This window comes from Ochotona curzoniae, unplaced genomic scaffold, assembly GCF_017591425.1.
Source record: "Ochotona curzoniae isolate NIBS_2020 unplaced genomic scaffold, NIBS_Ocur_1.0 scaffold_2217, whole genome shotgun sequence".
Lineage (NCBI taxonomy): Eukaryota > Metazoa > Chordata > Mammalia > Lagomorpha > Ochotonidae > Ochotona > Ochotona curzoniae.
The window spans coordinates 439105-464596 of NW_024467090.1; the positions used below are offsets into that span (position 1 = coordinate 439105).

At 53.6% G+C, this 25492-nt stretch overlaps 2 protein-coding genes across 2 annotated transcripts in view; both read left to right on the top strand.

The window, feature by feature from the left end:
* The window catches only part of LOC121169625 (zinc finger protein 84-like), a 291429-nt gene that overhangs the window by 216451 nt on the left and 49486 nt on the right, over positions 1–25492 (top strand). The gene's annotated exons all lie outside the window — the stretch shown is intronic.
* Positions 5336–25492, top strand: part of GYPC (glycophorin C (Gerbich blood group)) — a 29994-nt gene continuing 9837 nt past the window's right edge. The window contains exon 1 of the mRNA XM_041000191.1: positions 5336–5799. Within this exon, the coding sequence (XP_040856125.1) occupies positions 5760–5799 (40 nt within the window). The 5' untranslated portion in view covers positions 5336–5759. The remainder of the gene's footprint in view (positions 5800–25492) is intronic.

Sequence of the window (25492 nt, forward strand, 5' to 3'; positions counted from 1 at the left end):
AGTGGCTGCGGTGGCCAGTCTTCCAAGTAGGTGCAGGGTCTAAGCCCTTAGGCCATCCTCTGTTGCTTTCCCAGGCACTTTAGCAGGGAGCAGGAACAGAAGTGGAACAGCCAGGTATGGAACTGACCAACATACAAGATGCTGGCAGTACAGGCGGAGGTGTCACTTATTATGCCACAAAGCCAGCCCCTCCTTTACAGGACTCCCGTGGCCTGTGTGGGCGACCAGCATGGACTCAGTTTATTCCTAATGTGTCCAGGGAGGCAATGGGGGATGGTGCCACAAGGCCAGCCCCTCCTTTACAGGACTGTAAGGAAATCTCAGAAGGAACAGGGTACAAAACAAGCCAAGTCTACTTCCCTGAGTCCAATCCCTCAGCTTGTACATGACAGTAATACAGTCAATAGTTACCATGCCCCCGTGGTCTGGTGTGACCATTCTCACATGTAGTTTACACATCTTACTCTTTTAGTTCTTTTGCATGACTTTATCAGTTTTAAAGATGTTTATTTTCCTCCACTTGGCAGGCAGAGTGATGGAGACAGAAAAATAGAGACAGAGCATTTGCATCTGTTGTTTCACTCCCACATACCAGCTGGGTTGGACCCGGCCTAATACAGGATCCCTGGTGTCCATGCTGCTCTCCCACACAGGCCACAGGAGCCCACGCTCTTCTGTCTCCCTGGACACATTAGGAAGAAGCTGAGTCCACGCTGCTCTCCCACACAGGCCACGGGAGCCCACGCTCTTGCATGCACCATGCCCCGCTGTCTCCCTGGACACATTAGGAAGAAGCTGAGTCCACACTGCTCTCCCACACAGGCCACGGGAGCCCACGCTCTTGCACTGTCCCCTGCTCCCTCTCTGGATGCAATAGGAAGTTGATTTGGAGCAGAGTCTCGAGGATTCTGTCCAGCTCTCCCGTAAGGAACAGAGGCATGCCAAGTGCAATGTAACTGGCTGCACACAACACCCACTGGTTACATGATAATTTCCCTTTTTTTCTCCCAAGAGATGTCTACAGACCATTTTGAGCACATTCAACTTGAGTGTTATTCACTTGCTTGGAAGCAAAGTCACTTAGTGAATTGGTGACCAGTGAGTCATGACTGAGAGACCACACTGGCCACCTCCTAGGTCCCGACGTGTGCTCACATACCACACAGTTCTAGGAATTCAAAGAGCTAATTTATATAAAACTCATAATGAAATCTGTCAAGAGACACAATTCCTATTGCCCTTTTACTCAGAAAACATCCCTCCTGTTAGCTGAAGCAAGAACAAACCGCAACAAGCGGTGTAAGAGAAGGCACCTCCTCCCCGTGGAGGGCCCAGCACTGCAGCCGAGCAGGTGCAGCTGCACGTGTTGATTTCTGTTTCACATCAGCGGTTGGGCCCAGAGGGTGGGGGCCTGAAAGTGGGCCCTCCTGAAAGTGGGCCCTCCACTTCCTCATCACTTCCTCATTCCGCATGTGAGTTTTCAGAGCTTGTGGAGAGGTTCCCTGCCTCATGGCTGCCTGTCCTGAGCATCCAGCACACCCCAGTGACACCAGCAATTCACAGGGACATTGGGGAGTGCCAGGCTGGGACAGCAAATTGGTGCCATGCTTCTTTCACCGCAGACTTCTCTCTAGACAGACCTGCTGGTGGTCCAGCTCAGTCCATGGAAGGGCGGTGTCTGTAGACAGTCCTGCAGGGGGTTCAGCTCAGGTCATGGGGAAGTGAGCCATTGCCTCCCCTCTATGGTCTTGTTATCTCTTTGTGTAAAGAAGAAGGAAAAGGAGAAACAAAGTGAAACCAAGCATCACCCACTGTTGCGGTTGATGGTGCCCATGAAAGGGAGGGCACAGCCTAGGCCCTCCAGGAAGTTACCGCTGTCTGTGTAAGCCTGTGTTTGCTACAAGGCACTTCTCATTAGATGTTACCCAACCACAGAGTGTCTGAGCCACCAGGCTGACCCCTTTGTCTTCTGCTTTTCCTGGTGTTTCTGCCAGAGATCCGCACTTCTCTGTGCACTTTCCTCCCCTGTTTCCCTTGTCTGAATCTTTTCACTTTTTCTCAGCCCTTCACCAAACACTCTCTAGAAGGCTGCATGAGCCAGAGCTACGTCAGACAGGCCTTGAGCCAATCTTGATCTTCCGCATGCTGCAGGGGCCCAAGGATGTCCCAGGGATGTTAGCAAGAGGCTTAATCCGAAGTGGAGAAGATGGAACTCAAAGTGGGGCCTGCATGGAATGCCAGCAGACTGCAGCCCATTACGAGTCCCACGGTCTGTCCTTTATAAGTGAGCCCAGCAGATGAGACCCTCCCAGATAGATCACCTGGTCTCACCAAGTCTCTGTTGCTGCATTTCTCCTGAAGGTGCTGTCAGGACAAATGGCCATCCTGGATGCCCAGCTGGGTCACTATGGCTGGAAAACTGCTGTGCGTCCCACAGCTCCATCTGACACATGGGTGCTGTCAGAATCAGCCTTTACCAACCTCCAGGAACCCACAGCTCCATCTGACACACGGGTGCTGTCAGAGTCAGCCTTTACCAACCTCCAGGAACACACAGCTCCATCTGACACATGGGTGCTATCCCCTCTGCCTTGTGCTGTCAGAACTGGCCTTTACCAACCCTCAGGATCACACACAGCTCCATCTGACACATGGGTGGTTTCCCATTTGCCTTTGCTGTCAGAGCCAGCCTTTAGCAACCCTAGTAACAGAGTGCAGTACTCAGTCCCAGCCAGGGCCCTCTGAGCTTGTAAGTTTGTAACCCTCCTGCAAAGGATTCTTGTGAGAAGGACTGTTCTGGCAGGGGAGGGGTGCTCTCCCCAGGGAGGGCTGAGGTGTGAAGACCTCTCTCTGCCTGTCTGGCTGCCTTTTGTGCGCCTGCTTGCCAATCTCTACCCTGTCCATCACAACGAGGAGATTGAAACTACATGAACGGTGCAACATCCTTTTTTTTTTCTTTCCCTTCTTAAAATATACATAGCCAAAATTAGGGCCTCTTAAATGCCACCAACCTGCCAAACATTTACAACAAACTATATTGTTGTGCCAGTGGAACAAAGGCAAAGCAGAAAAGCTATGGATGTCAATACATCCTCTTTTTGTTTAAAAAAGAAAAGGCAGACTTACAAGAGGGGCTGGAAAATTGTATCTTCCATGTATTGGTTCACTCCTCAAATTGGCACATCTGTTGCTGGGCCAGACTAAAGCCAGGAGGCCGAATTTTATCCTGATTTCCCACCAGTGCAGCAGGAGCCCTAGTACTTGGATCACTGATGCTTTTCTAGCTACACTAGCAAAGATCTGCATCAGTAGCAGAGCATCCAGTATTTACACTTGGGCACATGCGGGACGGCAGCATTGCAGGCAGCAGCTTAACTCATTGCACCATCCTGCTGTTCCTTTAGAAGTTGTTTATTGTGCCAGAGGAATGGTGGAGTGAATAAAGACACAGCCTGTGATGCCAGCATTCAAAATGGGTGCCAGTTCACACCCTGGATGCTCTGCTTCTGATCCAGCTCCAGGGAAAACAGTCAGCAATGGTCCAAATGCCCACAACTCTGCAGCAAGCTCCTGGATGCTGGCTTTGCTCCAGCCCAGGTCCAGCTGTTGCAGCCATTAGAGGAGTGAGCCAGCAGACAGAAGACCCCTTCCCCACGTCCCCTGTAACTCGACCTGAAAAAACACTGCAACAATCTCCGGCACTGTTAACCATGCAGTGGATGAGTCACAGCAGCCCAGCTTTGCAGAAGCTTGACGTCAGATGCTGAGGGCTACCCCACCCAACCAGTGCGCCACTGAGCAGGGACTAAAGCAGACCTGACCTCGGCTGTCTCCTAGCAGCGGGGCAGCCCCTCTTCTGTTACAACTGAGACTGCAATGCCTCAAGCAGCATAACAAATGCTAGCTGAATCTACCTGAATGTGGAAGGCAGTGTTGGACTTGGGAACACTGTGATTACCAGGCTGCCCCTCTCCTTTATCGTGTTCATGACACTCATTTTAGCTTTCCTAAAAAATCTTTTTCACATTCTTGTGCTTGTAACCTGCCCCAAGTGATCCTAGAAGGCCGGGGACACTAAGGGGTCCTCCTACATACAGGGCACACATACTCCCAGGGGACCTTGTCCTTTGGTCTGGTGGAACTGTGTGCTGTCTTCCTGCTCGCCGGCTGCACTTCAGGCCATTAAAGTCACCTTCTCTGGATCCAAGGCTACTACTGTCCAACATGGACATATACGGGTCACACATTCTGGACATATACGATGTCACAATTCTGGAATGCCGGCATTCTGATCATCTTTTTACAATAGAGGAAACTAAGACACAGAATCCCAAGGTTGCACACCTGACCAGAGGCAATCCTGCCAACGGCTTTATGAAGTCTTTGTGTGCATGCGCAATGTGAATGCATGAGATCTATAAGTAGCAAGGCCTTCTCATGATCTAGGGTGCACCAGAACGCCTTCCCTAGGGATCAGGAAATTAGTGCACACAGCAACGCGTGGAGTCACAGCCAGCGGGAAGTGGGCAAGGCCTCTGCTTGGGCACCTTCTCGGGCCAGCCTTGCTTTGTATTCTGCATGGGGGTGGGACACATGCACGGTGCAGACAGCCGGAACGGCACAGCTCACGGGCTGAGGCAGCGTCTAAGGCAGAGAGAGGAGGAAGCCAGAGCCGTGCTTTGGACACTGGCATGGGAGACCTGACTGTGTTCCTGGCTCCTGGCTCTGCCCTGGGAGCCACTGAAGGCATCTGCAGAGTGACTCCACAGGTGGCAGTTCTGTGTGTCCTTCTGTATTTTAAACAAGTAAGTAAATATTTGAAAGATTAATTTATGTGTTTGAAAGAGTTACAGAGGAAGAGGGAAAGATGGGCAGAGAAAGAGAGCAGCAGCAGGCAGGAGCTTCAGCAGGTTTCCTAAGTGGGTGCCGGAGCCCCAGCAGGGAGCTGCATTGGAAGGGCGGCGCTTGGGATCCCAACACGAGCCCACATCTCTGGTCTCCTAAACAGTTTTGGAAAAGAAGCAGCACAAAACCCTCAGACAGCAGACATGAGACATCCGCAGGGGCTGGGATTTCAAACATGGTGTCCCTCCTTTGTCCTCCCTGGGAAAGAGGAAGTTACAGGGGGCCTGCGTTTCAGCAACCGCCCTGGAAGCTGTGGCCAAGTTTGCGCTGTGTGAGTAGAGCCGATTCTCCATAAACCCCACTGAGTCTGGGAACCAGAGGCAATGTGTCGCTTCTCCCTAATAATCTTTCCCTAATATTAGCATAACCAGGCCAGGGGTTGTCCAGTGCGCAGCAGTCAGCTCAGATCCAAAGTGGGTCTACCTCTTATTAGGTGGCCAAAAGGCAGGTCCCGGCCCGACATTACTGTTTTCCTCCGGGGAGTTTTTAAGCTGACAGTTGGGGGAGGGGCGGGGGACGGGAATTCTCAGCCCAGGCTCCATATCTAGTAGTCACATGGAAACTGAAACTACAGTCTGAGTTCAGAAATGGGCTGGTGTATGTATGATTAAGAGAGAGAGAGAGAGAGAAAAGCCCCACAAGGCCAAGTCGGCAGGAAAAAAAAGCCCTCAGTGAAGTTTGCCTATCTCCGGCCCGGAGCCCCTCCCCTCGGGGCGCGCCCGGGACCGTGACCCAGCGCCGCGCCCTCCCGGCTGCCTAGGGTCCGGAGCCCGCGCCGCCCGCCGCCCGCCGCCCGTGCCCGCTCCTGTGCACTTGGCCTGCGCCCGAGGCCGGCCCGGGGCCAGACTGCGACGATGAGCGGCCTCGTGGACACCCCGGAGCCCCCGCGCCAAGGTGAGTACCCGCCCCGGGCAGGGGCCTGGCGGCCCAAAGGAGTCCGCGCCAAGCAGATGCTGCCAGTCGGTGGGTGAGCCCCGAGCTTGCTGCAGCACCCGGCAGCCCTCCCGGCCCCCGGCCCCCGGCCCCATCCCGGCACCCGAAGCGCGGATTCTGCGCCCGGGGAGTCCGGCAGCGCGCCAGTCAGCCCGCCAGCCCTGAGCGCGCCCCTGCTCACTTTGTTTCTCCGGGCGGGAAACTTGAGAAGCCCCGGGGCCCTGGCCCTGGCCCGTTAGGCGGACAACCGCGGTGGCCCCGTTAGGCCAAGAGGCGCACGGGCAGAACAAGAAGTTGCTTTCTCTGCCGCAGCCCCGCGTGGCACGGCCCCTGGGTCAACTCCAGGGCAGCGGAAACCGCTGCTCCGCGCGCCTCCCTGGGTGCAGAGTGGCGCGGCGCGGAGAGCCGCTAGGCTGGCCCGGCCGGGGCCGCACCTCCCTTGCTCGTGCCTTTTTCTTTGCCCTGAGAGCCAGCACGTTTTCTTGCTGGCAGGAAGTCATCCGCCTCTGGCTGGACCTTCCCCCCTCCTCTGCCGTTGGTCCTGGAGGGTTGCAAACTAAGAATTTATTATTTTTTTTAACTGATGTTTCTCCTTTTTATTTCTCACCCTAGCTAGGTTCTCTCACTAAAGGTTAGATAGTGTGTTGGCATTGTTTTAGTAGGAATTGAGTATGAGCTGAGACACAAACTCTGTTAAACCTTGAAATGGAAGTGCTGGAGAGTTCTTGCCTGGGCCTGGCTTGCTGGACAGATGTGCGCATAGCGGGTGGCTATGTGTGGGCTTGAGTCGCACTGCGCGTGGGATGCAGGGCTGTGGGAGCAGAGAAGGTGGCTGGGCTCCGGCAGGGCTGCACACGGAGTCTCCGCAAATATCTGACCCCTTTGTGCCTTCTGCGAGGGACTGTGGGTCGCTGAGTTCACGTGTGCTGGTGTGTTTACATGTGTGTCTGGGGGAGGAGGATGTGGGGGTGAGGCGGTGCCGGGTGAGAAGACAGAAGGCGCTGTGGTCCCCGAGGCCCTAGGGAAGTGCAGCCTGCATTCTTTCCCATGTCTGGAAGGGCTGGCTCGTCCCTGCCGCTTTCAGTCCCTGGCTGACAGCTGTGGCACCTCCCTTCCGCTCTGGTGAGGGTGCAGGCCCAGCTCTCACGCCATGTGGGACCAGCCTCCTCCGTGTGATTTACGGCAGGATGCCGGCTGTGGGCGAGCCGCGCGGGCGCTCCTTCTGCTAGCTGTGGCAGGATGTGTCTACACCCTGTCTGGGTGTGTTGACATAGCTTCTGCTCAGATCCAGAGGGCCGCATGGAGATGTGCGTGCTGCGGTGCCGGCTTGGCCGTCGGTTGTCTTGCCCTCAGCTGGCAGGGAGAGGGCTGCTTGAACTGCTTTATATAGCACTCGCTGCCTCTGGCAGGAGCAAAGGGAGCTGCATTCCGTGCCAAGTGAAATTCTATCTCAGCCGTTGCTCAATCCCCCCCAGATATCGGTGGTGTTGAGAGTCACATGGTGCTGGCATGCTCTGACGGCCGGAGCTTTCCAAGGGGGGCTAAGGTTGGGCAAGCATTTCTGGGGACTTGCAAGGTCTGCTGGGAAGCAGGAGTGCTGGGTAAGAGGTGCTCTGAGTTTGCAGCTGGAAGGCATAAGCCCTTCTACCGAAGGTAACAAAGCCCGCTCCGCAGCGGAGAGAGGTGGACGATGCCCAGCCAGCCTGGCTCTGGGTGACAAAGTTCATGAAAAATGTGCAGGAAAAACTAGGCATGGGTTTCAACAGCACCAAAATCGACATTTTTTTTTCTTAGATAAGAGGGTTTATGTATTGGTTTAACACACAGAATGACAGAGACAGGGAGCTTCCATCCACTGATTTCCACCAGACAGTACACTTGCACCAATCAGGCTGGGCCAAGCCAAAGTCTGGCTGCACACAGCTCCATCCACGCCTCCCATGGTGCAGGGCCCTAAGCACTCGGCCATCTGTCGCTGCTTTCCTAGCCTGCTTAGCAGGGAGCTGGACTGGAAGGGGAGCCGCTCAGCTGCCATTTGACACTGTCATGTGGGAGGGTGACCCACCGCCACAGTCCCTGGAATGCAGCTCAGAGGTCAGGCCTTGGCAGCAGGGTTTTGCTGTGGATCACAGGTCTGCAGTCAGAATTAGATGAGAGTACAAATGAAGGGACTCTTATGCAACCAGCTCCCCTGCCAATGTGGGTTGTAAATCAAATTTAGTTGATTTTTCTTTTTTCATGCCAATGCAGCGCTGCCAGGGCAATCCTTGTCAACTGGATTTTAACTCATGTGTTTGTGTACTTCCAGGGTAAATTCCCAAATCTCATGGTTCAATTTCTGGGAAACAAAGCTTCTGCATCTAAAATCTTAGTAGATGCCAAGAAACTGCTCTCTTAAGTGTCACCCCACTGTTTCTGTTGTCCTTGAAAGATCTGCGAAACGCTCAGCTGTCCCCAGTCCCACCCACACTGTGAACTTGTTACCTGTGCCAAAGCGATGGGAAAACATGTTGCTTTGGAGAGTGCACTTGTCCTGTGCCGCGCGAGGCCCGGCCTAGGATGTCCGGTCACTCTGGGCAGTGGGAAGCGACTGCCTGTGGCCATTCAGCGTTTCCTGTCAGCTGCTCCAGTGCAGGAGGGGGCAGCGGCCCCGAGGGCCCATGAAGTGCCCTGGCTGCGTGCTGAGCTAGAGCGAGGAATACGGTCTGACTTTGAGTCTGTCTCCAGCAGCTGCCAGCTTTGGGAAGGAGCCTCAGTTTCCCCATCTATCAGTGGGAACAAAGACTCTCTCCCGGCCACCATGGGTTAGGAGGTGGTTGTTGGAAGAAAGGGTCAGAGAAGCCCGGCCCATGTGCACGTTCACCTCAGCAGCTCCGTGTGCACCTGTGTGTGCTTTTGCACACGCACGGGCAGCCATTCCCACCCTCCTCCAGCTTAGTGAGAGGGACATGCGCTGCCCTGTGCGTGGGTGCAGGGAAGACCCTGCCCGGGACGCCCACACTAGCCTGAGTGCCCTCAGTTCTACCACTGCTTGCTGGGTCTCCGTCTACTAGGGTCAGGCCTGCCCCACACTGGGATGCCGCCCTCCACTCCGCCTTGGCCTGCAGGCCTGCCTCACACTGGGATGCCACCCTCCTGCGCTCCACCCCTGCAGCCTGCCTGCCTACCCACCCTCACCTGTCACAGCTGACTGTGTCTTGCTTTGAGGGGAAGCCACCACCCTCATCCCCACACCTGTTTGCCTTCCAATGTCTTGTTTTCATATTCCCATGCAAACAAATGACTTCCCCCAAACTCCAGAAACCATCTACCCTGCCCAGGAGCACTGGGAAACTTGGAAGATTCCTGTGTGCGTCCCCTTCCCCAGTTCGCTTCCCCTCACCTGCCTGTCACCAGTGCCCCGCACAGAGACGTACTGAACAAGCCACCTTGAAGTGATTGTACAGGTGAGCTGATTCTGACACCAACAGCTGCTCCAAAGGCCACATCACCTCGTCACACTGATCCAAAGAGGGCAGCTCCCAGGCCAGAACCCAGAGTCCATCCAGAGGCCAGCAGAGAGTCAACGGGGGTGGGCAGATAGCCCAAAGCCGACTCGGAGAACACACCCAAGAGGCCCGGAAAACACTGCCCCTGCAGCACTGAGTCCTAGTCCAAAACACCCTCCCCGACACTCCCACCATTCCCGCCTCCTCTTGACCTGGAGTTTCCTTCTGATCATTAGATAATCCCGTCTTCTGCAGGAAGGCTGCCTCTTGCCCTCAGCAGCCATCAATTTTGGTTTCTGCACATTCTTCCACACATTCTCTGTGCACAAATCGACCGTGACAGAGACGGTTGTTCACTCCCTCTGGCAAGGGTGGAGCCCAGCCCACTGACACTGGATTCCATCCACAGCATGATGAGATTCCTCCACATGCCCCCTGGATAGTCTGAGGGTCACTGCCACTTCCACTTCCCAGAGAAGCCCTAGGCCCAGGAGAGTGCCTGTCACTCGCCTGGCTCCAGGACCCCTGCTCTATCTCCTTCGTAGACATCCTCATCCTTACCACTTCCACGCCATAATTTTATAAAGTTGTATTTATCTGAAGGAATGCGAGAGAGGGATATAGAGAGAATTGAAAGAGAAAGGTAGAGGTCTTCTGTCTACTGGTTTACTCTCCCAATGGCAAGAGACAGTGCTGGGAAGACTGAAGCCAAGAGGCAGGAACACCTAGGTCTCTGCGTGCGGGCAGAGACTCACGCCCTTGGGCCATGTTCTTCAGCCTTCCAGGGCCATCATTAGTGGAGAGCTGGGTTAGAATCCGAGTGGTGGGTGATGAGCCAGCACTCCCATGTTGGTTTCACTCTACCACAGCAATGCCAGCCCCTCAGCAGTAGTTCCTGATGACCATTTGTGATACCGTCTGCTGTTTCTGAGCAGCCAGAAAGCCCCTCCCATTAACGATACACACGCTTCTCCTATTGCGCATGCTGGTTGGGGCCCAGCAGGCAAACCTGTCCAGGACTCAGGGGCTAGGGTCGCCCTTCTCAGTCTTACTCGTATGGGACAACCCCCAGGCAAGCTTGTGCCAGCTATCTTGTTGCACTCCAGCACACTCTAACACTGACCCTTATCTGCACTTTGCACAGGATGGCAGGAATGGGTGCGTCTCTTGCAGACAGCTGCCCCCTAAACTCCCAGGGCCTCTGCTCCTGCCTGCAGAGTGCATGTTCATGAGGAGCTCAGGAACAGGCTCAGCCTGGCCCTAGGGCCCCAGCATGGCTGTTCTTGCTCATGGGATGGAGAGTGGAGACTCCCCATTTTATCAGAAGCCCCTGTGTGCATGTAGACTCAGCAGTGACAGAAGGAAGGGAGTTGGCTTTGCTGAGTCCAACCAACAGGACATTCCTGTCTGCCTGCCCAAGTTACAGGGCCCCACTAGGGGCTTCTCGGGTCTTCACCGGGGAGAACGGTCCATTGGCTGGCAAATTACGTGTCTTTGACTCAGGTAGTTCTTGCTCAGTGGTATCGTGCAAACCCACACCCATTCTTGAGCTATTCTTGAGGCCAAGCTCACGTTCCCTTTCAATATTTTTGCAACCCTTTTAGCACAAACTTTGCATGCATTAATTTGCTGGTGATAGAACTTAGTAACAAGAACTAGCAGATGGCATTTGGAATTCAAAGTTTGGACTCTGAGTTTTCAATCTGGGCCAACTGTGTACTAACTTTGACCTTGACTGAGTAGCCTGCTGAACCTTCTGTGCCCCAGACCACTGTCCAGGGCAGGGCAGCTGTGCAGGTGTGAGAGAGTGCCTGTTAGATGCTATACTTGCCTGATTTCTTGCTGTGCTGCCACTGTCTTTAGAGTTTTGAGCAGAAGGCCCTATTTACATTTCGCACTGGGAGCCCCCCAGGTTGATAGCTGCTCCTGACTTGGTTACTAGGGTGGCCAGTGATTGCCACCACAGGGTTTGTTCTCAGGGCAAAATGCCTGGCCTGCATAGTAGCCCTTGTACAGAGCCTGGCACATGTTCCTAAATAAGCTTCATCACCCTCTAGTTCACCTTGTCTCTGTCTGCCCCTGTGGCACTGAAGTCAGGTGCAAGGGCAGGAGTTAGGGTGCCCAGGGCTCTGCCCCCCACCCAGCACTGGTGCTTCCTCCTCCATAGCTCAGGTGAGCTGTCTGGTGGTTTATGATCACCCCCTCCCACTGCACTCTTCCAGGTGTGCATCAGAGCCATGGGCAGGGTGTGGGGCCAGTAACCTGCGCCCTCACCAACTCTGCAACCCGAGCGAACCTGTGAATCTCTGCAGATCAGCTTTCTTATGTGATACCTGGGGAGGGGCTCACTGATGTCCCCTTCCTCAGCTGATGCTTAACAACAGGGATTGAGATGGCCTTGTTCTCCTTGCAGAAGAGCAAGATCTTAAAAAAACACCATGAACAATATGGGTGGACAACTTGAGGAATGGGTGGGTGGATGAATGGTTGGAGAGAGGGACTGAGGAAGGGAGGTGGGTTGATGATGGATGGATGAACTGATAGATGGAGAGAGGGGTCGATTTATGTATGCATGTGTGTAAGTATGTATGGATTAATGTGTGGATGGAGAGAGGGATGGATGGCTAGGTGGATTGAGGAAGGGATGGATGAATGGATGGATGAAAAGTGGGATACATGTATGTATGTATGTATGGATGGATGGATGGTTGGATGGATGGATGGACGGATGGATGGATGGATGGACGGATGGATGGCTTTGAAAGTCCAGCCAGCACCAGCAGGCTTGTCAACACAATGAAACTACAATCCCAGGTCTGCTATGTTATCTCATCCCTAGGATGCCTCCTTGCAATGATGTTCACATACCCTGTGTCCTGTGGAGGCTGCTGGCCCTGGTTCACTCTCTCCTGTCTTCCTGTACCTGCCCTTCCTACATCTACAATCTCCTCTGACCAGTTCACACCCAAGACTTCCTGGGCTAATCCTTAAGGCTCGTCCTTAATCCCCTTTCCCTGGGGAGAGCTCCCTTCCAGCTTCTGGCCCCACACATTGTCAGAGGAGCAGGCTTTGTCCCCATGACTCGTGCCATGAGATTGGCATGTGCTTTAAATCACACTCCTTCAACTTCTGCAAAACTTTTCGTTTCAGTAAAGCTAAATATCAGCTATACTGGAAAGTTCTGAGTGATCCCCTTTTTTATATTTCACAATCATTTTTTTCCTTTCTCATAAATTCTACTTTACCCTTCCCAGCACCCTGTGAAGTGACTATGTCTCCGATTCAGCGCAGACAGACCCAGGCTTAGTGTCCTATAGCTTGTCTCACATTACCCTTGGAAGCCCCAGGGAGATATTTTTATCTGCCTTTTGCATGCCTTACTGCTGAAACAGGGTAGGTGTGACTCCTGGAGGGTCCCCATGGGCTCCCCTTTCCATAACCCGTCAACCTCAGGGCATAGAGGGGGCAGCTCAATGAACCACACCTGCCCACCTGTTTCAGAGCCACAGTGTGAGAGGCCCACAGACATGCCTTAATTTCTCTTCCACTCAGAAAGAAGGACATGAAGCTTTAAGGTCAGAGGATGCATTTGTCTTTATCCCAACACAAGCATAAGGATAATTTGTACTTCTTTCAATAGAGAGTGGTGGGGATTGTTGGAGAGAAAGGAAGAATTTGATTCTCCACCTAATGGTTCGCTTTCCAATTCCCTGGGCTGGGCCAGACCAAAGCAGGAGTCAGGAACTCATCTGGTTTTTCCCTGTGGATGGCAGGAAATCAACTACTGGAGCCCATGCCTGCTGCCTCCCAGGGCACACATGTGCAAGGAGCTGGGCTGGAGGTTGGAGCTAGAACTAAATGCACTAGCACCAAGTGGGATGTTAACAGCCAAGGGATGGCTTAACGGGACAGAAAACCCGCTGCAAAATGCCGTTGTTGATACTTGATAGAAGCAGGGACTGAGAGAAGCAAAGCACTCAAGTCTGTGGCAGAAATATCGTGGCTCAGCGCATATGAGGCTGCGTGTCTGTCCCCCGACCACCAACTCTGCCCCAGCTTTCCTCGCAGTCCTGGTCATCCTGGAGATCTGAAAAGAGTAGGAAGGAAATGCTTGGGGCACCCAGGCAGAGTCTCTCTCCCTCCCTCCCTCCCTGCTTCTCTTTTCCTCTCCCTCCCTTCACCCAACCTCCCTCCCTTCACCCAGCCTCCCTCCCTTCACCCAGCCTCTCTCCCTTCACCCAGCCTCCCTCCCTTCACCCAGCCTCCCTCCCTTCACCCAGCCTCTCTCCCTTCCCCTAGCCTCTCTCCCTTCCCCTCTTCCCTTCATCTCTGTCTTTCTCTTTACCATTCCATCCTCTTACGCCATCAGACACAGCTGTTCTTCATATAACAGAAGTGTATGTTTTCTTTTCCCTGCTGCATTGCCCAAGAAGCTGCTCTTGCAGGCACTGGACAAGGAGAAGCTTATAGAAAGGAGGTGACTTGGGGATACCCATGGGACTGGCAGGTGGCAACTGCAAGACAGAGAGACCTGTGTGGAGATTAGTCAGGAACCTCAATGTTAAGGGTCTCTGGGTGTGGGGCAGAGCAGAAAACTTTGGACACTTTCAGGTTGTCCCCATAGGGGCACAAAGGGATGGAGAATGGGCAGCACTCAGAAGTAGCTCCTCTGTTCCATTCCATATCCAGCAAGGGGATACACATATGTACACAGACACACATGTGTGCATACACACACACACACACACACACACACACACACGTCCCTGGAGAGGTTCTGTGGGTGTTACTACAGAAGCTGAGCTCCAAAGCAAGTGTCCCCAGGGCCTTGCTGTTCATCACTGGTGCTTTGCAGCCTGGAGGCCCCGGGTGTCTCTCCCGCTGCTGCCATGCTGTCCTCTCTGTTGGGCTCAATGAAGCCGCGAGGTTCCCCTGCCTCTCTTTATCCACCTTACCCAAGACTGTTTGTACTGCCACTGTTCTCCAAGGCCAAGGGCCTGGGCCCGCCTGGTGACCTAGCAGCTGCCAATGCAAACTTTGCAGGGCTGCGTATGGGCCAGCTTGTGGCTGCGTGCCTGCTGCCAATCCAGGCAGCCCACTCTCCCCTCCAGGGAAAGCAGTGGGTAGCTGTTTTCAGGGTCACTACAAGGACACCAGGAAAGAACAACGCCCCCACCAGCTGCTGGAATGCCTCCCCCTGTGCCCCCTGCCTTCCCTGAGCTAGCAGCTCTGACTTGTGGTTAAACATCACAAACTGGGGCGCATGGCTGGCCGGTGACTGCACTTTGTGTTACTCCTTGCTGGGCATTTTCATGTTTGTCTCAGCTCTCATTCAGGAGGTGTTGTTCACTGCTCCTCCTTCACAAAATGCTAAAGCAAAGCCCAGAGAGCTCCCATAACTTGCAAAATTCACACAGCCAGGTTGGAGTACTGGAGCCAGATGGGAGTACTGGTTTCCCAAGCCTCTGAATGACCTGCTTGCATCCTCAGGAAATTATCCACCAGGCTGCTACAGGGAGGAACTGGAGCTAGCAGCCCCCGCCTCCGCCCCTGCCCGCCTCCCCTGCACTCACATGCATGCACACACATACATGCACATACATAAGTGTACACACACACCCTTCCTTGACATCTCCTCCTTGCATTCCTCGGTGACTAAGAGGTGTCAGTCCTGGACCTGAAGCACAAGGGAACTCCCCTAGATGCTAGTGACCTGCAAGAAATTGCTGCCGACAGCATCTCCTGGCCTTGGACACCAGAGGCCCTGTGCTTGACACGGTCTGCATGTAGAAGATCTGCAGGATGCCAACTCTCTCTGTGTGCTCAACTCCCCAGAGGATGTACTGTGTGTGATCCCAGCCCAAGTCAGCGTGGGAATCAGAGCCCACCTAGCAAAGGGGAACGTGCAGAGATGGAACGTTCAGGAAGGCGGTTCTCATTATTTTTGCTGAGTTTGCCTGCCCTGTCCTCTCCCAGATGAATGCTCACACATACATGTGTTAATAAGGACATCAAAGGCCCCTTCCCTGTGGCAGTTTCCCTGTGGTGAAGTCATCCCAGAGCACCTACCATCCTATTAGGAATGTGGATTTTAGTAATCTATCTACTTTTTTGTTTGTTTGAAAGGCGCAGAGACACAGAAGGCATAGACAGAGTCAGATAGCTCTTTCATCCACTGCTTCGTTCCCCAAATGCCCACAGCAGCCCAGGCTGAGCCAGGTTGAGACCTGCAGCTCAGGAGTCAGTCTGTGTCTCCCACATGGGTGTGTGGGACTTCAGTGTTAGGTTCAGAGGCTCCCACAATCGCTAGAAAGAAAGAGGCTTTCAAAAGCACAGGCATAGGATGTTTTCATCAGAGAGTGTCAGGGGCCACCCCCTGGTGGGCCACATGGTGGAAGTGCCTGCATGTCGACCATGGCCACCCAGTGTTTACAGCACTGAGGTTTATGCATGTTGGGCCCAGGGGGTTGGAGAAGGGAGCAGCTCCTCGGTTTACCCATGCCTGGCACCTGTGACCCAGGGTACTTCCTGTAGGGTGCAGAGGACATTCTGGGAAGATAAAGCCAGGATGAGCCATCATGCACTCTCTCTGCCCAGCCCAACATCAAGTACTTGAGCCATCATCCGCAGCCGCCCAAGGTGTGTGTTAGCAGGAAGCTGGGATTGGAAGCAGAGCTGGGACTTCAATCCTGACTCTCTAGATGGGAAGGCAAGCATCTCAAATGGCACCTTAATCATTGCAGTAAAAGTCCACCCACAGTTATCCATTTCTTCTAAGTGGTTTACTTATTGGTTAGCTATTTATTTTGAAACTCACAGTTCCAGGATCTGCCATCCTGTAGTTCACCCCCTAGATAGATGCAGCCACCATTCACTGAAATCTCCAAGTCTTAAAGGACAGTAGGGCGCACGTGGATCCCCTGCCATCGGTGGATAACTTTCCTGCACGTGTCGAATGGCAGGGCTCTCTGCTCAGCTAGGGATAGATTTGTCCCTGACAACTGAAGCTTGGGACTAGTAGTCATGCCTGGCAATTGGAACAGCTGAGGTAGAGAGGCTGCAAGGATGGAGACCAGAGCAAGTTGTGCCAGGGCATCAGACTCAGGCACCTGCAGGCTGACCTGTTAGGAAGCATTCCTGATTATCTGACATCCTGTGCGGTAAGGTGAATGTTGTAGGTGGCCCCCATCTTCAGGATGCCAGAAACCATTGCCCCTGGTCCAGGTCCTGCACACTGCCACCACTCCTAGTTGCAGAAAGTGGGAGGAGGTTTCAAGGGAGAAGAAAGTCTCCTTTCACGGGAGGACTGAGAGGAAATTAGTTCAAAAAGCATGGGTGCTTTTATTTCCACTGGGCCTGGCCAGTTAACCCTTGGGTCATTTCCTATTTAAGAATCCCAGAGCCCCTGAAAAGCTCTTTTGGAAGACGCTATTTTTAAGCCATTCACTGACACGAAATGTTTGTTGCTCACAGAGGAGCCAAACAATACCATGGGAAGTCAGGAGTCATCTGTGGGACAGTGGATTCACGGTGGTGTCCGGGGGTCAGAGGCCCCGGAGCTGGGGCTTCCCACCCATGGGTGCTCGTGAGCCTCGCTGTGATGGTTTCTGCCTGACACAGCTCCAGGTTACAAGCCATCTCGGAGTTGGCCCTGTCTCAGAGGCATAGCTGTGCCTGGCTGTGTGCCTTCTTGGTCGCCTCTTCCTGTTGTTCCAGGGTTGTGCAACAAGACCAGGCACAGGGCTGGCTGCTCGTTGTGCTTTCTCCTACACTGGGAGCCTGGGGGTTCTCCCACATGTCCTTCTCTGAGCTTCCCAAGGGTAGAGCCCTCCTCCGAAGACGTGACTGCTCATAATGTCTCCTGGGTGTAGCCCAGAGTGCCTCGGCCACCAGGCACCCAGCCCCTCGGTTTACCCAGGCTGTGGCTGCTTGCATAGGTCCCTTCTGGGACCCCCAACATCTGTGAGGCTCAGGATACCCCGGAAAGGTGTTCCGTGGCAGAACCTTGTCATCCATGCTGCAGCCAGAAAGGGGCACTCAGAATCCAGTCAGAGCCAGCACCACGCACCCCAGCAGGTACAAGTATGGCCCCAGCACCCCCGGGGGAGAGTGGCCTTGGTCACTAGTATAGCATCCCTTCCCTACTTGGTGCTGTGCCTTCCACCTTATGGGGTGTTCAGGGAGGGCATGAAATCTGGTGTGGCCCGTGATGTGTCAGGGGGCCAAGGCTGTGCACACGCATGCGTAGTGCCAGACCTGGGAGAACGAAGCAGCTCAGCGCTCTGTGCGGTGTCCCCAGGGGCACCACCACGAGGGGAAGGAGGCAGAATGCCTGTGCTAGCGTGGAACAACTACTAGGTAGATGTTAACCTGTGAGGGAGAAGACAGACTCCAATGCAGGGACATAGACCCGAGGTCTGCAGACTGAGGCAGAATGCTGTGCTGTCTTTATGGAGTCTTGTTGGGACAAGGCTGTGCCCATCTGTCTGTCGGGGTTGGGAATGTCCATCCCACAGGGTGTAGGACGCTTGCTCTGGTCAGGCTTGGCCAAGGCAACCTGCAGGTGGAATTCGACATCCAATACGACTGCAGTAGACTCATATTTAAGTTGATCTGCACATGATGTTATAAATATTGCAAATGACCCTGGGTAGAGAAGACCGGTCCCCATCCATGATGGCACCTGTGGATGCTGTCGGCTGTGATAGGAAAGAGAAGTCATTGCCACAGATACCTGATCGTCCTCAAAGCCTGACAGCCCCTCTGAGGTTGTGCCACTTTAGGGCACAATTCCCAGGGCTGCCAGTCACCCCTTTCCCTGCGTGTCCTGGGGCTGTAGGAGCAGAGCAAGGGAAGAAAGGCCCACACACGCACCAATGCCAAGGCTCAGAGCCCTGCGACATTGCTGGAAGCATCTTCTGGAGGAAACTTGCAAAGATGTGAGGGCAACAGTGCCCTGTTGTGCCTGACTGTGAACACTGGCCCCTGGCAGGCCATGGAGCACACGGTGCCTCCAGAAGCAGCTGAGGGTGTCCGAGGATGCCAAGCCAGCCCCAGGCAGCATCTCTGGCTGCAGTTGCCTGGCCTCTTTTTGCTTCTCCTCTTCTTCTTTATCTTCCTTCTGCTTCTCCTTTGGGTGTGTGGCACCCTGCCAGCAACCAACTCAGTGGAGAACAATGAAAGGCTGTGGACACAGGAGGTCTCTGGACAGGGGACATCTCAACTCCTCATCTTGCCCAGGCAAGGAAGGCCCTGCGTGTTACTCAGCCCCTGAGGTTTTACCCCACCCCCACCCTGCCCACAAACACAATGGAAGCATAGTGCAGACACTCGCACTGCCCCCATCCCAGAGATCAGTGGGGTGAAGGCGACTGCCTCCTCCTTCTTAGCCACACCGACATCACACAGCGTTCCAGCTCAGACGCTCACTGGGATGCGCTCTTATTCCAAGCCCTGATCTGACATCACACAGCGTTCCAGCTCAGACGCTCACTGGGATGCGCTCTGTATTCCAAGGCCTGATCTGGACGCTGTCTGGAAGGACGAGTGGCCAAGACCCCTCACTCTCAGGTTCTGTGATGCCAGGATGAGCATCCACATGCCATTCCAGTTGCTTCTTGCCTTCACCCAGCGCGCAGGAACTGCTTAGCCACCTGGAACGACTTCAGTGGCTCCAAGCATGTTCTCCTTTGTCTTTTATGGTCCCATTTTTCGTTCCTTGCTTCAGCAGCCTGGGCTCATGCAGAGCAAAGGAGGAGGGGAGGAGCCTTTGAGTCCCTTGAACTGTCCACCTAGTGGCACGGTGTCCCTGAGCTGTCAGTGAGACAGAGGACGTGAGGCACCTGTTCAGAAGGCGACACTGAGCTCCGGAGGTCACTTGGTAGCCTGTGTGTAGATGTGGGACAATGTCCTAGGGGCAGCAGGGCAGGTCTGCACTCAGGATCTCCACAGCTGGATACCCCAGGATGTGGGACGATGGCCTAGGGGCAGCAGGGCAGGTCTGCACTCAGGATCTCTACAGCTGGATACCCCAGGATGTGGGACGATGGCCTAGGGGCAGCAGGGCATAGCTAGGTACCCCAGGATGTGGGACGATGGCCTAGGGGCCAGCAGGGCAGGCCTGCCCTCAGGATCTCCACAGCTGGATACCCCAGGATGTGGGACGATGGCCTAGGGGCTAGCAGGGCAGGTCTGCACTCAGGATCTCCACAGTTGGATACCCCAGGATGTGGGATGATGGCCTAGGGGCCAGCAGGGCATAGCTAGGTACCCCAGGATGTGGGACGATGTCCTGGAGGCCAGCAGGGCAGGCCTGCCCTCAGGATCTCCATAGCTGGGTCTCCCATGCTACCTGCAGGCAGGTGATGCCTGCTTCCTGACCACCTTGGGGGCTTTAACTGCCATAATGATAGAGAACATATGGTTAAATACAGCAGCATTGCCCACTGCACATGTGCCCACATACACACGCACACACAGAGACGCAGATGGCGCTGCTTTGTGTATTTCAGCCCTGCCCTCCCCTGAGCTCTAAGGCCCAGGTGATGCTAGTACTCCCAGCTGTTTGCCCCTATGTTGTTTGCATTGTCCTGAGTTGGGCCTTGGGTCCTTGAGTGGCCTCGGCAGGTAAGGCTGAGTCTGAGTGTACACAGACTGTGCTGTGGTTCAGGGGCCTTCTTTCCCTCCTCTTCTTCCAGCTCATAGAAGTGGCTCCTCCGCCCAGATGTGCCTCTGATAAGCCTCCCGGGGTGGAGGAAGTGGAGCCCAGTGCCTCGTATCAGGCATCCACAGGGGCCCCGTGGCCAGCACTGGACAGCTCTGATAGGGGGTACTAGGGCAGCCACCTATGGATCACATCTCCCCAGCATCCCATGGTCCCCGCTCCTGCAAACAGGAGCTGTGAGGTCCAGGGGGCAGTTCTGTTAGGGATCCGAGCAGGACAGGCATGTGCTAGCCACAGGATCTGGTTGGGAATGTGGGTCTGACCGCTGACAGAAGGGACAGTGAAGGGGGCATTAGCGAGGCCTGTGGGCTCCCCACCTGTCAGATTCCACCTGGCAGCACAGGAGAGGGAAAATATTAGTGTACAGGTGAATGTGGCTGTGCCAGAATGGGAGCCAGGCTTGCTGATGTCCCTCCCTGACACATACACACATGCTGCTTCCCACAGCACACGCTACCTTCAGCAGCTCACCTGATGTTGCCTGTCCCACCTGCCACTCAACGGGGGAGGACACATGAGGAGCTGGGCTGTCTGGAGCTGCCATGCCATGTTTGGGCACGCTCCTCACTGTCTGAAATCCAAACTTACTTTGACTCCAAGTGAAAGGTTTTTCACGTTTTATTTATTTGAAAGGCTGACTTTACATTGAGAGGAGACACAGAGTTCTTCCACCTGCTGGTTCACTTCCCAAATGACAGCTAGGACCAAAGCAAAGCTGATCATACTTCAGTTTTCTCCTGGGTCTTCCACAAGGGTGCAGGGGCCTAAGGACTTAGCTATCCTCTGCCTCTTCCCAGGCCATAAGCAGGAGCTGAACTGGAAATGACATGAACCAGTGTACATATGGGACACAGGCACTTGCAGGTGGAGGATTAGCCTGTGCACCACCATGCCACCACCCCACACACATTAATTATATTTTATCTCAAAGCTTGAGGTTAGGAGGATGGCACCTGTGCAAGGGCCTTGGAACGGGTCCCAGGTGAGTCTAGCATGCAGCCCGAATCCAGAATCAGGAGCAAGGCTCTCTGAGTGAGCTCACCCTGAGCACTCACCCACTTGGGAGCCCCAGGCTGAGCTCAGCTCCAGAGACCCCCAGGTGGCTGGATCATTCCTAGCCTTTGAGAGGTAGCCCAGGGCAAGGCAGGAACTCAGGCACTGAGCCATCGCACCAGGCCTGCAAATTCTTCTTGTGTTTATCAGAGATGTTAGCACGGCAGTCCGACAGGAGACAGACTGATGTCTGTGCTTACCCTGCCTCCACTAAGACTGTGTGTCAATTTAGTCCTGTCTAGGGGATGCTAATACCCTGAATGGGAACGCCCAGGCACAGCATCCTGTTTACGGCGCTGGGCCATGCCGGTCCACCCATTCCTGGGAATCCTTCACCTACCAACATCCGAAGTGGAATACGGTCTTTCAAATGTCGTTTGGTTAGTCTTCAGGGCATTTGTCACTCTGCAAAAGCGGCATTTAATTTAGATGGCCACTGATCTGTGTCATGTGCATTCATCTGAGAAGAAGCAAAGTTGTGTAGGCATGTATGTCGTCTTTGCCTTCCAGAGATTCCTGTTGTGCAAACAAAGCAGCAACCCTAGACAGGGTGCTGCAAAGACAGATAGGCACTTGTCGGGGTGATGGCCTGGGGCATGCTGTGTCCACCAGCTGAAGGAACAGCAGGACGATGGGCAGAGAGGTGGCGGGGCAGGGGCAGAGAAGGAGAGAAATGAGTCATTGTCCCCAGACAGAGAGGAGACAGGAACCATGGCAGGCAGCTTCCTGGATGTGCCCCACATGCAGAATGAGGAAGCTGGTGTGTGGCCCCCTGAAGTTGCTTTCCTGCTCCCACAGCCAGGAGAGCCGAGGGGAGCCAACCCACAGCAGGAAATGCTCCAAAAGCCTGGCTGTACCAGAAGATAAGCAAGCACATCCTGCTAGCCCCGGCACAGCTTAACCCCTGAACTCCCACCCAGCCCCCACTACTCTACGGAGCTCTTGGCCCCTGAGGCCCAGGGTTTGAGTGTGTGTGTGTGTGTGTGCGTGCACGTGTGCAGGAGCCACCCTAAGCATGCTTTTCCATGTTCAGAGAGTGAGGTGCCAGGATTCTGTGTGGATGTCAAAACCCAAGGATGCTGAAGTTCCTTCTGTAGCCACATGGCACCTAACCTGCCCAACCCCTCTGCTTGCAGCATCTCACACATTGTCAGTGCCGGGCAACTAGTTGTGACAATGCATTGTTTACAGGACAGTGACCGGATCAATGGGTGTGCTCCGTACAGCCGTCATTTTACTTAAATACTTTCCCTCCAATGTTGGTTGAGTCTGCATGTGGACTGAGCACACAAAGGGCTGTGTGTGCGCAGACAATAAGAGCGTTGATGCGGCGGGCACCACCCCACAGGGACCATCTGTGGGGTTTTGTGTCTGTTGCTATGTGCATCCCTGTCCCCTTGTCCACAGAGGAGGAAATGGAATGGCTGAGAAGCGGGTGTGTAATCAGGATCAAAGGATGCAGGACTCACTGCCCATTTTCTGTGCAGCAAAACTCAACACTTCTTGTGCACCCCACCCCCCATCCAAACCCCACATCGGAGCTCTTCTAGAATGATTATGGAAAACAGCAATTCATTGGCATGCCTGTGGCATCCTCTTCACAATGCAATATTCAGATCGACATGCCCTGGTCTTGCCCAGCACTCGTCTAGCATGAAAGTCACATGGCAGAGCCATCGTTGCAGCCATGGTGAACACCTGCTAGGGAGGGACTGCCCTTGGGCTGTGGGATGCACAGTCTCCTGAGTCTGAGCCCCCTCGCCATACACCCCATTGCATTGGAGCACTACGGAGCTCACGGACCTTGTCTGGAGTTCTCAGGACCCTTCCTGCTGGGGTGGGGCATTCTGTGCAGGACCAGAAGATGAAAGGCCCTGCTCCCTGCTCCTGGAGCAGCGGGAAGCTCAGGGGCAGTTTAGTCTGCAGTGCTGGCATGCGCAGGGTGCTTCCTGCTGGGGTGGGGCATTCTGTGCAGGACCAGGAGATGCAAGGCCCTGCTCCCTGCTCCTGGAGCAGCGGGAAGCTCAGGGGCAGTTTAGTCTGCAGTGCTGGCATGCACAGGGCACTTCCTACTCAGGCGGGGCATTCTGTGCAGGACCAGGAGATGCAAGGCCCTGCTCCCTGCTCCTGGAGCAGCAGGAAGCTCAGGGGCAGTGTAGTCTGCAGTGCTGGCGTGCGCAGGGCGCTTCCTGCTGGGGAGGGGCATTCTGTGCAGGACCAGGAGATGCGAGGCTCTGCTCCTGGAGCAGCGGGAAGCTCAGGGGCAGTGTAGTCTGCAGTGCTGGCATGCGCAGGGTGCTTCCTGCTGGGGCGGGGCATTCTGTGCAGGACCAGGAGATGCAAGGCCCTGCTCCCTGCTCCTGTACTATCCTTCCTTGCCTTCCTTCACCTTTCTGCCCATAACTCCATCCAGCTGCCATGGAAAGCTCTGTTATCTGCCTTGACCACTTCATCAGCACAGCTCCATTAGCGTGTTCTGTTGTCTTAACTTATTATTTTACTTTGATTTGTGTTTGTTTAGTTAGAGAGAAGGAAAGACACAAAGTTTTCCATCTGCCGGTTCACTCCCCAAATAGCTATAACCCCTAGGACTGGCTAGGCTGAATGCAGAAGTTTCTTTTAGGACTTTCACATAGCTGGCAGGGGCCCGAGCACCTGAGCAGACCTCCCCTGCTGTCCCGGGCCATCAGCAGGGCACTGGATCAGAGTGGAGCAGCTGGGGCTTCAACAGGCACCCGTGTGGGATGCCTGGTGTCACAGGGGGTACACTGGTCTCTATTTCATTTCATTTCCAATTGACATATATTAATTGTATTTATGGGCTGCCATGGATATTTTGGTATGTGACCTCTGCGGGAATGACTAAATCAGAGTATCAGTCACTTTGAATACATACCATTAATTTCTAATGAGAAAATTTAGGATCTTACTTTAGCTTTTATTTAGGTAAAAACCTGAAAGTAAAAATAGGGGTAAAATAGGCAAGTGGAGTTACACTAGACTAAAAACCTTACACACACAATAATGGAAAGAAAAGCAAAGGAAAAGTACACATTATCAGGGGGATAAATGTTTGCAAATCCTACCTGGGGTAGTAGGTTAACATGCATGTGTACAAAGAATTCAAATCACTCAGTCACAAGAAAACACAGAAATCTATCTTAAAAACTGGCAAAATCAACATTTCTCAGATGAAGAGAGTATGGACATTGGACCATGCCCATTGTTGCTACTTCTCAGGCGGTACACTTCACCGTCACATGTTATACCTCCTCATACCTGCTAGAATGGTTATCAGAATGTGACAATGGCCAATGAAGACATGGCAAAAGGGAACCCTTGCATGCTGTGCATAGGAAATGATATTACAGTTTCTTTAAAAAAAAAAATAGAAATAGGGTCTGATTCGATAGCCCAGTAGCTAAAGTCATTGCCTTGCATGCTATACAATCTCATATGGGTGCCGGTTCTAATCCTGGTGGCCCTGCTTCCCATCCAGCTCCCTGCTTGTGGCCTGGGAAAGCAGTCGAGGACGGCCCAGAGCTGTGGGACCCTGCACCCGCGTGGGAGACCTGGAGAAGGCTCCCGACTCCTGGCTTTGAATTGGCTCAGCTCCAGCCATTGTGGCTATTTGGGGAGTGAATCAGCAGACGGAAGATCTTCCTTCCTCTCTGCCTCTCCTCCTCTCTGTATATCTTAATTTCCAATAAAAATCAATGAAATCTTTGAAAAAATGGTGTTATAAACAAGTAAAGATAGGGCCGCCGTGTAAGGCAGCAATCCCATCTGTACACATCCCAGGGCAGTCAAACCAGTTGTCCGGGAGGATGTTCACTCGTGGATATTGCAGCACTAGTTACGCTTGTCGCAAATTGGGAGAACTAAGTGGGTAAAGAAAAGGGGGTGCACACACATGAGGGAGTGCCACTGAGCCATTACAAAGGCTGAGGTCTTGGCGTTGGCAACTCTGTGGTTGGGTCTGGAGACTTTACTGTCAGTGGGACAGGCGGAGCACAGAAGGACAAGAAGCTCTTGGTCTCACTGGCATGTGGCATCTTAAAATAATCACTTCCTTAGGATTCAGGGAATAATGGTACCTACAGGCTGGGGAAACTGGGGGAAAGACTGAAAATGAAGTTGGTATGTTTTGCATTTAGCGATTCAGGGTGTTCTGCTGAGTGCTAGTGTAAATATAGTTGATGACACTCTATGCTTTTCTGAAAAAGAGTTTTTGACTATTTTCACTATAGCAAATGATTGGGATAAATTCTTGAGATAGTAAATCTACTTATCCTGATTTAAGCATTGTGTATTGCATACTTTTATCAATAATCACATGACACCTCATTAATATGCATATTTTGTACATTTAATAAGAATAGGAGCAAAT